The 15297-nt window shown below is 53.0% G+C and overlaps 1 protein-coding gene, 1 long non-coding RNA gene and 7 other non-coding genes across 10 annotated transcripts; 8 read left to right on the plus strand and 1 right to left on the minus strand.

Annotated features, from left to right (window-relative positions):
* Window positions 1-308: 308 nt before the first annotated feature.
* LOC103184751 lies at window positions 309-7667 on the plus strand. Of its 2 annotated transcripts, XR_006085154.1 has the most exons (16): window positions 309-1055; window positions 1328-1354; window positions 1527-1567; window positions 1759-1836; window positions 2753-2793; window positions 2985-3062; window positions 3975-4015; window positions 4207-4260; window positions 4887-4930; window positions 5151-5177; window positions 5517-5558; window positions 6269-6294; window positions 6471-6503; window positions 6860-6900; window positions 7216-7328; window positions 7586-7667. It is a non-coding gene; the product is annotated as an uncharacterized LOC103184751 (long non-coding RNA). The 2 variants fall into 2 exon arrangements; XR_006085155.1 differs by lacking the exon at window positions 309-1055 and having other exon boundaries at window positions 1119-1354; window positions 7216-7667.
* LOC121849242 lies at window positions 1614-1692 on the plus strand. Its single transcript, XR_006085181.1, has one exon. It is a non-coding gene; the product is annotated as a small nucleolar RNA SNORD79 (small nucleolar RNA).
* LOC121849260 lies at window positions 2840-2918 on the plus strand. Its single transcript, XR_006085198.1, has one exon. It is a non-coding gene; the product is annotated as a small nucleolar RNA SNORD79 (small nucleolar RNA).
* On the plus strand, window positions 4062-4140 carry LOC121849241. The gene has a single exon (XR_006085180.1). It is a non-coding gene; the product is annotated as a small nucleolar RNA SNORD79 (small nucleolar RNA).
* On the plus strand, window positions 4731-4824 carry LOC121849252. The gene has a single exon (XR_006085190.1). It is a non-coding gene; the product is annotated as a small nucleolar RNA snR60/Z15/Z230/Z193/J17 (small nucleolar RNA).
* LOC121849250 lies at window positions 5369-5452 on the plus strand. Its single transcript, XR_006085189.1, has one exon. It is a non-coding gene; the product is annotated as a small nucleolar RNA snR60/Z15/Z230/Z193/J17 (small nucleolar RNA).
* Window positions 6712-6795, plus strand: LOC121849249. The gene has a single exon (XR_006085188.1). It is a non-coding gene; the product is annotated as a small nucleolar RNA snR60/Z15/Z230/Z193/J17 (small nucleolar RNA).
* Window positions 7065-7137, plus strand: LOC121849248. The gene has a single exon (XR_006085187.1). It is a non-coding gene; the product is annotated as a small nucleolar RNA SNORD47 (small nucleolar RNA).
* A 1121-nt stretch (window positions 7668-8788) lies between the features above and the next one.
* zbtb37 (zinc finger and BTB domain containing 37) lies at window positions 8789-14762 on the minus strand. Its single transcript, XM_042335922.1, is given in 7 exon segments — window positions 8789-10184; window positions 10524-10623; window positions 10855-11302; window positions 11305-11682; window positions 12243-12335; window positions 13721-13822; window positions 14665-14762. Coding segments are annotated over 4 exon segments (1338 nt in total). The 5' UTR covers window positions 11660-11682; window positions 12243-12335; window positions 13721-13822; window positions 14665-14762; the 3' UTR covers window positions 8789-9749.
* Between the last annotated feature and the right edge of the window lie 535 nt (window positions 14763-15297).

Below are 15297 nucleotides of genomic sequence, written 5' to 3' on the forward strand. Positions count from 1 at the left end.
AGATAGACCCACACACACACATCCTCACACACACAGAGAGAGTGAGGCCCTCACACACACACAGAGGCCCTCACACACACACAGAGAGGCCCTCACATGAGAGGGAGAGTTACCCTCACACATCCCCGGCCTTTGCACACACAGGCCCACACACCACGTGTACAGAGAGAGACATCCTCGCCCTGAGAGACCCTCACCCCACCCCCCACACAGGGAGAGGCAATCACATGCAACAAATTGCATTTATACAGTGCCTTTCCCATCGGGAGGATGTCCCAAGGCGATGAACAATGGATGCTTTGCACCCGAGCTGGAGATTAGGATCAGGAGGGTAACCAAAGGTGTGGTAGAAGAGGAATATACTGAGGTGGACCTTGAAGGATGCAAAGGAGGGGGGCGAGGCCAAAGGCCCGATCATTGGTGGTGGTGAGGGGAGTGGTGCAGGCGAGTCTGCTGAATGGGCTTAGTGGGGAGGGGCCAGGCCATGGAGGGCTCTTTTTTTTATAAATGTGGACGAGGATCTTGTAACTTGATCCTCTGGGGGATGGGGAGCCAATGAAACTGCGCGAGGATAGGCGCATGGAGCTTGGTGGGGCTAAAACTGCAGAGTTCTGAATAATCTGCAGCTTATAGAGAGAAGAGTTGGGAAGACCGACAAGCAAGGAGTTTGAATAATCTCGAAACACACACGCAAGCTCTCGCTCAAAGTGCAAATGCAAAATAACTTCTGTTTAACCATTACAAATCTGAAGAGAAATATGGAAACTAGGGATAAATGTATATAAATCCCTTTCAATTGCAAGAGAGTGAAAGCAGGGGGCTTCTAATCTATTTTGGATTTGTGAAGAGCAGACTTAAGGGTTCAGATGCGCGCGCACACCTCCAGGGCACCACTATGATGAGATGATGTTGGTAGGGACATCTGATACTTGATGATAATCCAACATCCTGAGTGTTAATCTGGCCCTTGGGTGGTGGCTGAAGGGAGCATTTGAGGAGCTGGAGCTTAATTCTTTGCATTTACTTTTCAGGTTGTGGATGAAGACTGGAGCCAGGTCAGTGCACTATACTAGGGGAGAAATGAGGGATAGACTGATGGGGGGGGCAATGTGTGTGCCTGGGGGTGGGTGGGAGAGACAGACGGTGTGTGCCAGGGGGAGATGGAATGGAATTGCGTGGAAGGAATCTGCTGAAGCCAATGATTATTTTTGAGTAGTGGTCAGAATTGTTTCTGAAAAGTGATTACTGAGGCTTCAGTTGGAGCAGCTGAGATTGAGATGCTGCAATGTTGCCTGATGTATTTAATGGTGTGAATTGGCCTTTTCAGGTTTTGCTGCCTGGAGTCTGTCCATAGGTATGTACAAGATCCATTTATATTTCCATTTTTCAATCTTTTGCTGGTAATTCTCCCTGTAACTGACTAGCAGTCTGTGGGTGCACACCCTCTGGGATGGGCTGATGTTTAGCTGTGGTGGGTTTGGCTTGAAGCAATGTGCAGTAACTGACTGTCTTGTGTGTCTTTCCAGGTGCTGCTGGGCTGTGTGGTCAGTGCTGTGCTACTGCCCAGGTGAGTGGTTAATGAGCGGTGCTGGTTTAAACCAGCTTGTGTGTTGAGCAGATATTAATGATGTGAAAACCATTTGGAATCTCTCTGACAAAGAGTGAAAGAGACGTGTTGTTGCTGAAGCTGCGCCCTGGCTGCAGGGAGAGCGAGCTGCTGTGGCTGTCACTAATCTGCTCCACTCTCACTGTTCACAGGAGGATAGCATGGCATGCCTGACTGACTGACCGCTGTAACCAGGGAAGAGATCAGTGGCTGAGCCCACGGTGTAGCTGGTGAGTCATCAACAACTTGTATTTGTCTAGTGCCCTTCACATAGAATAATGTCATTATCCTGACACTGGGGAGGGGGGTGAACAGACTAACTTTCTGCACAAAAATTAAAGAGACCCAGAGGGGGGGCGGGGGGGGAGTGTGAGGTTCAGGATAGGAAGGAAACAGTCGTGGTCAGAGATTTACTAGTGAGAGTTAGGATCGTGAAATAAATCTGTTGGGAGACCAGAGAAGAGTCTATGAGGAACGATGGGTTTAATCGCTGTGATCGCAATGGCAGGGATTTTTTTTTTGACCTGAAGGGCACTATACAAGTGTCATTTGTTGTTGTTGTCCTGCTCCACAACAAATTACATTTACACAGTGCCTTTCAAGGTCAGAAGGACGTCCCAAAGCGCTGGACAGTTGAGGGTTGTCCCTGAGCTGGCAGTTGGGATCAGTGGGTGGCGGGTGTGAGTGTGGCTGAGTGCTATGGGGCAGAATCTGAGGAAGGAAACTGGGCTTTCAACAGGAAGTGTGGGTTAGGTGCGAGTGCTGTGAGGGTGGAGCCTTGCTGGTAACAGACATTAGTAGTTTGAATCGAGCAGTTTGAAGACATTGCTCTAAATTATGTTATTTGTGCTAAACTGCAGGATATGGGGCCGGGGAGGAGACCTGGGGCTATGGGAGTTGCAGGGAGTTTGTTCCTGATTGGGTTGGTTTTCACTCCTCCTGCTGTGGCTTTGTGCTGGGCAGGCTGGGGAAAGTGGTGGGAGGGAACGGAGCCTGTGCTGTGTGCAGTGATGACCGGTATTTGCTACTCTTGACAGATGATGATGAATTTTTCCGCTAGTTTCTGAGGTGCACACGAGACTTGAAGCAATGTGGTAGTGTGTGTCGTGTTGTATACAGGGACTGACTGTCCGTGTGTCTTTCCAGGTGCTGCTGGGCTGTGTGGTCAGTGCTGTGCTACTGCCCAGGTGAGTGGTTAATGAGCGGTGCTGGTTTAAACCAGCTTGTGTGTTGAGCAGATATTAATGATGTGAAAAGCATTGGGAATCTCTCTGACAAAAAGTGAAAGAGACGTGTTGTTGCTGAAGCTGCGCCCTGGCTGCAGGGAGAGCGAGCTGCTGTGGCTGTCACTAATCTGCTCCACTCTCACTGTTCACAGGAGGATAGCATGGCATGCCTGACTGACTGACCGCTGTAACCAGGGAAGAGATCAGTGGCTGAGCCCACGGTGTAGCTGGTGAGTCATCAACAACTTGTATTTGTCTAGTGCCCTTCACATAGAATAATGTCATTATCCTGACACTGGGGAGGGGGGTGAACAGACTAACTTTCTGCACAAAAATTAAAGAGACCCAGGGGGGGGCGGGGGGAGTGTGAGGTTCAGGATAGGAAGGAAACAGTCGTGGTCAGAGATTTACTAGTGAGAGTTAGGATCATGAAATAAATCTGTTGGGAGACCAGAGAAGAGTCTATGAGGAACGATGGGTTTAATCGCTGTGATCGCAATGGCAGGGATTTTTTTTTTGACCTGAAGGGCACTATACAAGTGTCATTTGTTGTTGTTGTCCTGCTCCACAACAAATTACATTTACACAGTGCCTTTCAAGGTCAGAAGGACGTCCCAAAGCGCTGGACAGTTGAGGGTTGTCCTGAGCTGGCAGTTGGGATCAGTGGGTGGCGGGTGTGAGTGTGGCTGAGTGCTATGGGGCAGAATCTGAGGAAGGAAACTGGGCTTTCAACAGGAAGTGTGGGTTAGGTGCGAGTGCTGTGAGGGTGGAGCCTTGCTGGTAACAGACATTAGTAGTTTGAATCGAGCAGTTTGAAGACATTGCTCTAAATTATGTTATTTGTGCTAAACTGCAGGATATGGGGCCGGGGAGGAGACCTGGGGCTATGGGAGTTGCAGGGAGTTTGTTCCTGATTGGGTTGGTTTTCACTCCTCCTGCTGTGGCTTTGTGCTGGGCAGGCTGGGGAAAGTGGTGGGAGGGAACGGAGCCTGTGCTGTGTGCAGTGATGACCGGTATTTGCTACTCTTGACAGATGATGATGAATTTTTCCGCTAGTTTCTGAGGTGCACACGAGACTTGAAGCAATGTGGTAGTGTGTGTTGTGTTGTATACAGGGACTGACTGTCCGTGTGTCTTTCCAGGTGCTGCTGGGCTGTGTGGTCAGTGCTGTGCTACTGCCCAGGTGAGTGGTTAATGAGCGGTGCTGGTTTAAACCAGCTTGTGTGTTGAGCAGATATTAATGATGTGAAAAGCATTGGGAATCTCTCTGACAAAAAGTGAAAGAGACGTGTTGTTGCTGAAGCTGCGCCCTGGCTGCAGGGAGAGCGAACTGCTGTGGCTATCACTAACCTGCTCTACTCTCACTGTTCACAGGAGAATAGCATGGCCTGACTGACTGACTGACCCTGTAACCTGGGAAGTGAGCTGGTGAGTGAATAACAACTTTTATTTCTCTGGTGCCCTTCACATAGAATAATGTCATTATCCTGACACTGGGGAGGGGGATGAACAGACTAACTTTTGAAATGGGATTTAAAATGAGGGGTGAGATTGAGGTTCAGGCTGGTTGGGTGGTGGGGGAGGGAAAAGAGTAACCAAAGGGGTCAGAGGTTTGGGAAAGAGAATAGATTTACGGGTGAGGATTGGGAACTTGAAGTCAATCTGTTGGGAGACCATAGTGCATGAGGAATGATGGGGTTAATGGCTGTGATGGCAGTGACAAAGCAGTCCTGTTCAGCAACAAATTGCATTTACATGTCAGAAGAACATCCCAAAGCGCTGGACTGTTGATTCCATCCAAGCCGACAAACCCCTGATAAAATCGGTTACTCACTCCATGGCTGTTTACGGGACACAGGCTGCTGGGGTGGTGGAAGGAAGAGTCACGCAGAGGAGGGGGGGAGTTGATGATGAGATGATGATTGCATAGTTCAGCAGATAATGATGAAGACAATGAGTTTCGTCTTTCGCTCTTATCTGACTTGACCTCTCCTTCAGAAAGTGGCAATCTGCTGCTGACGTTCTTGCTCTCAGCTTGATTGTTTGTCTTACAGATGCCGTCGCTGGTCCCTGGCATAAGGACCACACCTGTCTGCAGGTGAGGAGGCTGTTTTGGAAGAGGGGGTCACTGGGGGAGTGGGGGGAGGCGGGGAGCTGCCTGGAATCGAGCAGTTTGAAGACATTGCTCTAAATGATGCGTGAATCAGGTCTCTGATAACATGAGGACAAACAATCTCACTGATAGACACAGCTGCTGCCTTTTGCCAACTAGCTGCTGGCTTTTCACCTGTCTAATTGCTGCCTTTCCTCTTTACCAGTGAGCTGTGGCCGGTGCTAGGAACACAGTGAGTATTATGCTTAATTCACACACACAAACTGATCTCACTGCGGGGGGGGGAATGTGGCTCCCATTGGTGGAGTGCAGATGACTACTGCATCTCCCAGTGTGAGCAGTGATTAGTGGGGGGGGTGGTCTGGGTGGGGACGAAGGCTCTATGTGTGGAGCAGCGGGCAATGTGAGTTGCTGGGGGGAGCTGAGGATGAGATGATGATTGCATAGTTCAGCAGATAATGATGACGACAATGAGCTTTGTCTTTCGCTCCTATCTGACTTGTCCTCTCCTTCAGAGGGCGGCAATCTGCTGCTGACGTTCCTGCTCTCAGCTTCACTTTTTGTCTTACAGATGCCATCACTGGTGCTGGTGTGAGGGCCACACTTATCTCAGGTGAGGGGCTCATTGTGATGGGGTGGGAAGGTCTCTGAGGGGGAAGACGGGGCGCTGCTGAAAAAAAAGTAGCTTGAAGCATTGCTCTATATGATGTGTGAATCAGGTCTCTGATACATGAGGACAAACAACCCCACTGATAGACACAACTGCTGCCTTTTGGGCACCACACCTCAGGAAAGATGTATTGACCCTGAAGGGGGTGCAGCGGAGGTTCGTCAGAATGTCACCAGGCCTAAAAGGATTAAATCACAGGAAAAGGCTGCGTAAACTTGGATTGTATTCCCTTGAATTTAGAAGGTTGAGGGGTTATTTGATTGAGGTATTTAAGATGACAAAGGGATTTGATAGGGTAAATACAGAAAAGCTGTTTCCTCTGGTGGGGAATCCAAAACAAGGGGCATAGTTTTAAAATTAGAACCAGGCCATTTAAGAGTGAAATCACAAAGCATTTTTTTACTTAAAAGGGTGGTAGAAATCTGGAATCCTCTCCCCAAAAAGGCCATGGATGTTGGATCCATCCACACCTTCAAAAGTGAGGTTGATAGATTTTTGGTAGTTCGGGGTATTATGGAATATGGGAGAAAGTGGGAAAATTGAACTCGAAGTTGAGGTACAGATTGGCTATGATCTAATTAAATGGTGGAACAGACTCCGAGGGCTGAATGGCCTACTCCTGTGTCTAAGTGTTGCCTTTGCTCTTCCCTAAGGATCTGTGGCCGGTGGTAGGAGCACAGTGAGTATTGTGGTTTATTCGTGCGCGCGCACTGAATTGAGTGCCTGTGTGATGAGATCTAGAGACTGAGTGACTGTGAAGTGTTCTAGTATTAGCTCTAACTGACGGGCAGGTGACTGCTGTGTGTGTGTGTGATGTTCTGATTCTCCATCAGTCTGACCTGAGATTTGTTACAGGTGAAGAGTGGAGGAGGTGCAAGAGGCCAACAGGTCAGTCTCGCTGCAGGGTGTGGGGGGGGGGGGTTGCTCCTGGTGCTGGGGGGGCACAGTTTATCACATTGCGGCAGCATTTCAGTGTGGTAGTGGTGGGAACTGTTTGTGTGTGAGGGGACTGTGGGTAGTGTGTGCAGGGGTGGCTGTATGGGGGGTGTCGGGGGGAGTGTGAGCTCACTAGGCAGTGCTGGGAAGGCTATTGTACCAGGATGAGATGATGATTGCATAGTTCAGCAGATAATGATGACGACAATGAGCTTTGTCTTTCGCTCCTATCTGACTTGTCCTCTCCTTCAGAGGGCGGCAATCTGCTGCTGATGTTCCTGCTCTCAGCTTCACTTCTTGTCTTACAGATGCCATCACTGGTGCCGGGGTGAGGGCCACATGTGTGCAGGTGAGGGGGCTGCTCCAGGGAGAGAGTCACAGGGGGGGGTGAGAAGAGTCACCGAGGGGCAGGGAGCTGTCTGGGGGAGTGATGTGATGAGCAACTTCTATCTGGGGGACATGCAGCTGGTTGTAATTTGGGGTGTTGGATGAGGGTGACAGTATAATGTGTGAAACCAATGATGACAGTGATTCTGCCATATGAGTCCGAATGATTCTACAGAAAGTTCCATTTTATACTGAGGTTTCACAGATCCAAATAAAGCTGGGTGATTATTGGTGTTGCTTGTTGCTGACTGTGTATGTGTGGTGTGTCTTTTCACAGGGCCTGTGCTGGCTCCAGGAATCATGGGCACATTAGTGCCTCTGCACTAACAACTTGCATTTATGTAGTGCTCTTCACATGGGGTAGTGTCCTGGAGCGCTAACTAATTACTGGTGAGTTTACTGATGTGCTTGAGGGGTTTGTTGAGCAAATTGGGTTATTGGTTTGTCATTTAGTGCAGAATCCACACATGAGGGGAATCTATTGGATAATGTGAACAAATGCACAGGGAAAGGATGAAATATTTTGAACTCTCTCACTGACTTGTGATGAAATAAACTTCTGATTCTGTGCAATCAGCCAGGCTGCAGATCTGGGTAAGCAACAGAGTAAAGGAAGGCTGCTCACATGTCATTCTTGGCTGTTGCAGGTGGAGAAGATTCTGGACTGGGAAGAAATCTGGCTTCAACACGCTTGTATGTTGTACCTGGAATTAAAGTTCAGTTTTTTAATCTGTGCTTCCTGCTTCTCTCTTCACTTTGGACCATTGTGGTTGGGGGGAATAAAGCAGAGAAATGGAAGTGTATTGATATGGTTCAGTCATTCTCTTACCTTGGAGTCAGGTTGTGGGTTGAAGCTCCAGTGCTGTGCTGCATTGTTGGGAGGTGCTGTTGTTCAGATGAGATCTTAAACTGAGGTCCCATCTGCCTGTTCAGGTGGATGTTAATGATCCCATGGGGATACTGGAAAAGAGGAGTTTCCCTCCTGGAGTCCTGGCCAACAATCCTCCATATACAATTGGTCATTGCTGTGTACAAACTAGCTGTGCATTCTACTAGTTGCAGTGTATGCTGTTTTGGGATTTTCTCAACATGAAAGGTGCTAAACCAAATAAAAGGAATGTTGTTATAATTCTGGCTCATAACCTGGGCCAATAGAAAAGTGGAAATATTTGCCTAAAATTCCAGGGGAAATTTGACAAATTTTCCAGGGAGTTGATTGGTGCTATTCAAAGGTATGTTTTACTGCTAACCTACATTTTTTCACTTTGATAAAAAGCTAACTATGAGGAAATACCACAGATTAGATTGTTGCATTTTTTTATTTTAATAAAAACTTGGGGTGCACTTAGTGGGACACACCATCCCAGGCCCAAAAGGCCTGAAGATCTGCCAAAAAAACACTTGGACAGGACCAGTGTCCTGACTTCGGGGCTCCAGCGCTCACCACCTTCTGCCTCTCGGGTCTGGCCCTGCACAGACGGACACATTCACAGAGACTCAACATCCAGAGGAGGAAGACAGACTCGCAAACAGAGAGAATGAACTGGAGCTTCCGAATGGAGTGAAGCCCATTCCGTGCAGGTGGATCTGGAGCTGCTTGGCCCACAGTGGGGCAAACAGCCGGCAGAGGCCCCAGGCCAGAAACTTCATTATTTCGCAGGTTTCTAGTGGATTACGCAGAAAAATTGCAGCCGCCCTCTTCCATTGGCCCAGATCATAACTACAGCAGCAGTTTGACAAGGGGCAGCACCATCCTGAACTACCTCCACGATCTCTGCACGAGATCTCTGACCTCCCAACCTTAGTCATCAACAAATTACATTTGTATAGCGCCTTTCACATCAGGGCATCCTAAAGTGATGGACAGTCAGGGATCCCCACCTGAGCTGGTGGTTGGGATCATGAGGCGGGGAGGGTGACCAGAGATGAGTCTTGAAGTCGATGCTGTATTCACTGCAGTCTTGCAGACGCATGATTCGGTTCATTCTAATTCTTGTGCTCCCAATATTCCACAGCTTCACATCAGGCAGCAAGTGTACAAACGCCTGCCTCCACCGCTAATTCTGGCTGCTTCACACCCTCTGTCGTGTTGGCCGTTCCTGCTTTGTCCTCTTGCAAATCTTCCTGAATCCCTCCAGCGTTCTCTTTCCAACCACCAATCCCAGCCTCTGGCCTTCAGCTGTGATAGTGGCTTCCTGTCCTGGTGGAGCCCCTGCTGCCAGCTGTGTGGAGAGCACTTTACACTCGGGCAATGTCTTGCATTCATTATTTAATAAAGAGGTATTTAAGATGGAAAAATCCTTCAGTTATGTAAAGCGATATCACGTTGAGACACTATTCACACTACACGATGAGTAAGCCTTCCTGGGTATCAAACCTACCTGCGACTCCTTCCTGAAAAGTCTTTCCACCACATTCAATTTCACATTCAAAAGAAATGTACAGGACTCGCAAAATGTTACAGCACAAGAGCCGGGCCTCTCGCTGGCCTTTATCCCATCTCCACTGACAGCTGTTTGCACCAAGTGTGAATGCCAGGCTAGCTGAGCGGGGACCTGCCCAGATCGTCAAGAGAAATCAACCCCCAATCCCCCACACCAGGACTTTCAACCCCTGAATCCACACACAACCCAGTATGTGGCTTCACCTGCAGAACGGCAGCTGAGCTTTGCTGGCATACAATGAGCAGGGCTGGCACACAGCGAGCAGGGATGACACAGAGTAAGCAGGGCTGGCACACAGCAATCAGGGTTGGCACACTGCAGGCAAGACTGGCGTGGCCCTTTGCCAAGCCCTGGGGCTGGGTGTGTCTCAGGTGGGGCCTGTGGTGGAGACATTGTGAACCACCTCAGGCCCCTCCTGTGCTGGAGACCGGGAACCGTTGTGGCCGCGCGAGGCAGGGTCCGGGGAGCTCGGATGGTTCTTCTTGAGGTGCTGGTTGAGGATGGCCTGGAAGGGGAAGCTCTTGCCACACGCATGGCAGTGGAAGGGTTTGTTTCCCGTGTGCTTGCGGATGTGATACTCCAGCTGGTCTTTCCGTGTGTACTTTTTGCCACAAATACGACACACAAAGGGAGTGATGCCCATGTGCAACCGCATGTGCCGGTCCAGGCTGCCCTTCTGGTTGAAGGACTTGCCGCAGTACAAGCAGGTCAGCCGTGGGTTATACCGGTACCAGCGCTCCGTCACCTCCTGGTCTCGTAGATACTCCTCATAGCCTCCGCCTCCCACCACCGCCTCGTCCATCTTGAGAGAGAACACGATCTGCTCAGCAACACACATGGGCAGCCCACACGCACACAACACCCTATACCCTACAACACCGAGGCAGACCGCACTACACACACACCAAACACTCTACACACCCAATATCACACACCCACCCAACACTTCACACCCACCCAACACCCCACACTCACAAAACGCCCCACACCCTACACACACACAGGCAGACCGCACGACACACTACACACACACGCTAAGAAGAGGTGGAGGCGGGAAATGGGAAGGCACACAAACATACCCATGCATACACACACACAGTAGGCATTATAGACTGTGAATGAGACTGAATGACAGACCCACCTGTACACTGGGCTGTTTCTGCTCCTCTCCTTTGCTGGGAGACTCGCTCCTGGCTCTGTGCCGCTCAGAACCAGTGCACAGACTGCCAGAGGGGCTTAACCTGCAGAGAGGACACAGAGATTACCCACATCACCACTGACAGCCAGCACTGCGCGGGGCAGCTACTGTACACTGTGCTGTGGGCACAGCTGTGTGGATTTAATGCTGCACAGTGAGGTTGCAGTGAACGTGTGGTGAGGTTGTGGGGGAGTGTGCTAGTCGGGGGGACGCCTGGAGAAGTGTGGGGGAGCGTGTAGTGAGCATGGAGGGGGGGGGGAGAGTGTGTGCTAACCTGGCGGTCTCGCTGAAGCTGCTGGCTGGGCGGGAGCCCCTGTGGCGGGCAGTGATGGCAAAGTGCTGTTGGGGGCGGGTGTGACCTGTGCCCTCCTCGGCTCCGCTCCCAGCCTCTCCACAGACCAGCCACTCGTCAGGAGTCTCCGTCTTGATCCTCACACCGTCCTCCGCGTCGCGATCTGCTGCCGCCCCCGTCTCCACATACCACTGACCCACGCGGTTAATGCGCACAAACTGCTCCTTGCCGAAGGGGCTGCTGTGGGGGCAGTGCTGGCTGCGGCCCCCACCCGGCGAGGTGGCTCCTTCTGCCCGGCTGTGCAGAGAGCGGAGGGCCGCGGGGGGGCTCTCACTGTCCCGGGCGGGCCGCTGGCTGTGGCGGAGCTGGGCTGCCAGGCCGGCCATGTTGATGTTGATGTTGATGTTGAAGTGGATGGTGTCCAGGATGTGGTGCACTGGTCAATGATGTACTGCATCTGCAGGAAGCTGGCGGCAGTCAGGTAGCTGATGATGTCGGCCACCTGCAGGCACAGCCTGCCCGTGTAGCAGAAACACAGCAGTTGCTCGAACACCAGCGGGTTCTTGATGATGGAGATGGAGACGGAGCTCATTTCGCTCAGCGCCATGTGGTCCCGGAAGTACGGCGAGCTGGCGGCCAGCACCACCTTGTGGGCACGGAAGCACTGGTCCTGGATATTCACCACAATGTCACACAGCCGTCCCTGCAGCCGCAGCTCGTTCATCTGGGCCAGCACCGTGCTGCCAAAGTCAGCCACCTCCAGCTCAATACTGTTCCCTTTCTCCATAGCCTCCCGCCAGCCTCACACACCTGCAGGGCACCACCCACAGCTCACGCACAATATGCACACAGCCTGCACACAGCTCACACTGTACACACACAGCTTGTACACAGCACGCGGGCGTACAGCCTTTATACACCACGCAGCCTGTACACAGGGCGCAGCCTATACACTTCACGCAGCCTGTACACAGCGCGCAGGCGGACAGCCTGTACACAACGCACGGGCGCACAGCCTATATATAGCATGCGCACAACAGTCTGTACACAGTACAACACTATATATGCACATAGCCTGTACACAGCACACAAACTGTACACACACACATAGCCTGTACATACTGACATGACTCAGATACAGACACACCTCACAGACACACTGACATACCTGAAAGACACAGAGGGTGAGAGAGCACGGGGGTGGCGGGGAGAGCAGGGCAGAGAGAGAACGAGGGGGAGAGAGAAGGGGGGAGAGAGAGCGAAGGGAAGAGAGAGCAGGGGAGAGAGCGAGGGGAGCAGAGAGAGAGGTGGTGTGGTGGGGGTGCTGAGCAGAGGATCTTTCAGATCATAGCCAGGAACCAACGACTCACCTTGGAGATGTTCTCCTTGCGTTGGTCACAGAATTCTCTCTGAGTCAGTGTTCCACAGTGCAATTGTGGTGTCTCTCCATAAGAAGGGTGGCCCTAGTGAGATTGAGAACAGAGAGGGACCTCACTGATTTCAGTGGCTCTTAAAGTGGTGCTTCGGATAGTTACTGCATGTGTATTGAACAGTTTGATCAAAAAGGAGCTGGCTGCCTTCCGTTCTCGTGAGGAACGTGTGAGACAGGTTGCGACTCTGTACGAGATTGCAGAATACAATGCAATACAAAATAATATTTACACAGCGCCTTTCATGTTTGGAGGACGACTTAAGGTGCTGGACAGTCAGGGATTTAGACCCGAACAGGGAGTAGGACAGTGGTCGAAGACGCGGTCGAAAAGGAGGGTCTTGAGGCATGCCTGGAAGGAGGCAAGGGAGGGAGCGAGGCGAGGGAATGTGGGACGGAGATCAAAAGGGTGGGGGCAGAGAGCCTAACCGCCGATAGTGGGTCGAGTTGGGCGGGGGACGTGGAGCAGGCCATAGCCTGCTGAGTGGAGTGGGCGGACAGGTTGATATGAGGTTAGCAGGTCACAGAAGCGAGGGGAAGGCCATGAAGGGCCTTGAAAGTGAGGATTTTGAACTATCCTCTGGGGGATGGGAAGCCAGTGGAGCTGAGCGAGGGTAGGGGTGATAGGGTAATGGAGGCAGAGCAGTTGTCGGATATCAAATGACTATCTAGTGACTATCCACCTTGGGTGGTGATGGTGGTGTAGCAGAGTGTGTGCTTGGAGCTGAACTGGCTGATGTTTGGCAATCGAGCCAGTCCTCTCTAGTCCGGTTCCTGAGCCAGTTGGGTCCACAGTATTCCAGGGGACTGCTGATGACAGCATGGCCAGCCTGTCTTATCAGCAGGACTTGGAAGGTCAGACCAGTCACTGGTGACAGGGAATTCACCCACTCAGCTCCTGTTAATCCTGTAAGCTAAAGGCCTGTTGGGAAGAGTGGTCCTAGCTGGACAAGCAGTGGAAAAGCTTGCCAGGAAGTGCTCTAACGGCAAGCTATGTGGTTTTAGCTGGTCAGATTCCAGCAATTACACCAATGCACACTCTGGTGTCCCCCAAGTCTCTCGCCAAGTCTCAGTTCCTAATATTCTCCGGAAGAAATGCGCATTCCATTCCAATTCATGAGAATTTCCATATTTAGATGGGATGCATGGAACTGTCTGGTTTCAATACTATGAAGCACAGTGATGGGTTTCCGGCGTGTTACAGAGACCTGGCTGCCCAGGGTGTGTTTGTGGGGGGGAATCTGCTGGTTGTGGGCATACATAGGGCAGGCGTATCAGAGTGCGTGCGTGCATAGGAGGGCCATTGACAAGGGTGTGGAAGGGTGTGGGCGTGCGCGGGGAAGGGGTGGCGGGCTGTGTGTGTCCAAGAGGGCGGGGGACAGCATGCCTGACACTCATCACCCCCTGCCTGACACTCACCAATGTCCAGACATCTGTATTGTATAACCTGCTCCAGCAGTCCACCATGACACCAGCCTGCAGCCTGTAGCCATTATCTTTTGCCAGAATAAAGAGACAAAGCTAGAAAAGAAATACACAACCTAAAGCAGCCTCTGCAAACTGGAGAGACGCACACCACACGGTCTCGCTCACACCAGCTTCCTCTCTTGGCTCTCTGGGTCACTCTCTCATGGGGTCTCTCTCTCTCTCTCTCTCTCGGGGTCTCTCCCCCTCTCTCCCGCTCCCCCTCTCGGGGTCTCTCCCCCTCTCTCGGGGTCTCTCCCCCTCTCTCGGGGTCTCTCTCCCTCTCGGGGTCTCTCCCCCTCTCTCGGGGTCTCTCCCCCTCTCTCGGGGTCTCTCCCCCTCTCTCGGGGTCTCTCCCCCTCTCTCGGGGTCTCTCCCCCTCTCTCGGGGTCTCTCCCCCCCTCTCGGGGTCTCTCCCCCCCTCTCGGGGTCTCTCCCCCCCCTCTCGGGGTCTCTCCCCCCTCTCGGGTCTCTCCCCCTCTCGGGGTCTCTCCCCCTCTCTCGGGTCTCTCTCGGGGTCTCTCCCCCTCTCTCGGGGTCTCTCCCCCCCTCTCGGGGTCTCTCCCCCTCTCTCGGGGTCTCTCCCCCTCTCGGGATCTCTCCCCCTCTCTCGGGGTCTCTCTCCCCCTCTCGGGATCTCTCCCCCTCTCTCGGGGTCTCTCTCCCCCTCTCGGGATCTCTCCCCCTCTCTCGGGGTCTCTCTCCCCCTCTCGGGGTCTCTCCCCCTCTCTCCCGCTCCCCCTCTCGGGGTCTCTCCCCCTCTCTCCCGCTCCCCCTCTCGGGGTCTCTCCCCCTCTCTCCCGCTCCCCCTCTCGGGGTCTCTCCCCCTCTCTCCCGCTCCCCCTCTCTCCCCCTCTCTCTCTCTCTATATATATATATAAACACATAATATTTATTACCTGTTTCTCTCAGTCTCTGACCAGCGGCCCACAACGGTTTTGCGGCTGCGCGAACTCACGTATCTTCCGGTAGCAACCGGAACACAGCCCATAGCCCCGCCCCCACTCACAGCCCCGCCCCCCACATAGCCCCGCCCCCCACACACAGCCCCGCCCCCCACACACAGCCCCGCCCCCACACACAGCCCCGCCCCACACACACAGCCCCGCCCCCACACACAGCCCCGCCCCCACACACACAGCCCCGCCCCCCCACACAGCCCCGCCCCCCCCACACAGCCCCGCCCCCCACACACAGCCCCGCCCCCACACACAGCCCCGCCCCCCACACACAGCCCCGCCCCCCACACACAGCCCCGCCCCCACACACAGCCCCGCCCCCACTCACAGCCCCGCCCCCCACACACAGCTTCCCCCCCACACACAGCCCCGCCCCCACTCACACAGCCCCGCCCCACACACACAGCCCCGCCCCACACACACAGCCCCGCCCCCCACACACAGCCCCGCCCCCACACACAGCCCCGCCCCCCACATACAGCCCCGCCCCCCCACACACACAGCAGCCCCCACACTACCCCCACGCACAGCCCCCCCCACATAGCCCCGCCCCCCCACACACAGCCCCGCCCC

The sequence above is a fragment of the Callorhinchus milii genome, unplaced genomic scaffold, assembly GCF_018977255.1.
Source record: "Callorhinchus milii isolate IMCB2004 unplaced genomic scaffold, IMCB_Cmil_1.0 Scaffold5, whole genome shotgun sequence".
NCBI lineage: Eukaryota > Metazoa > Chordata > Chondrichthyes > Chimaeriformes > Callorhinchidae > Callorhinchus > Callorhinchus milii.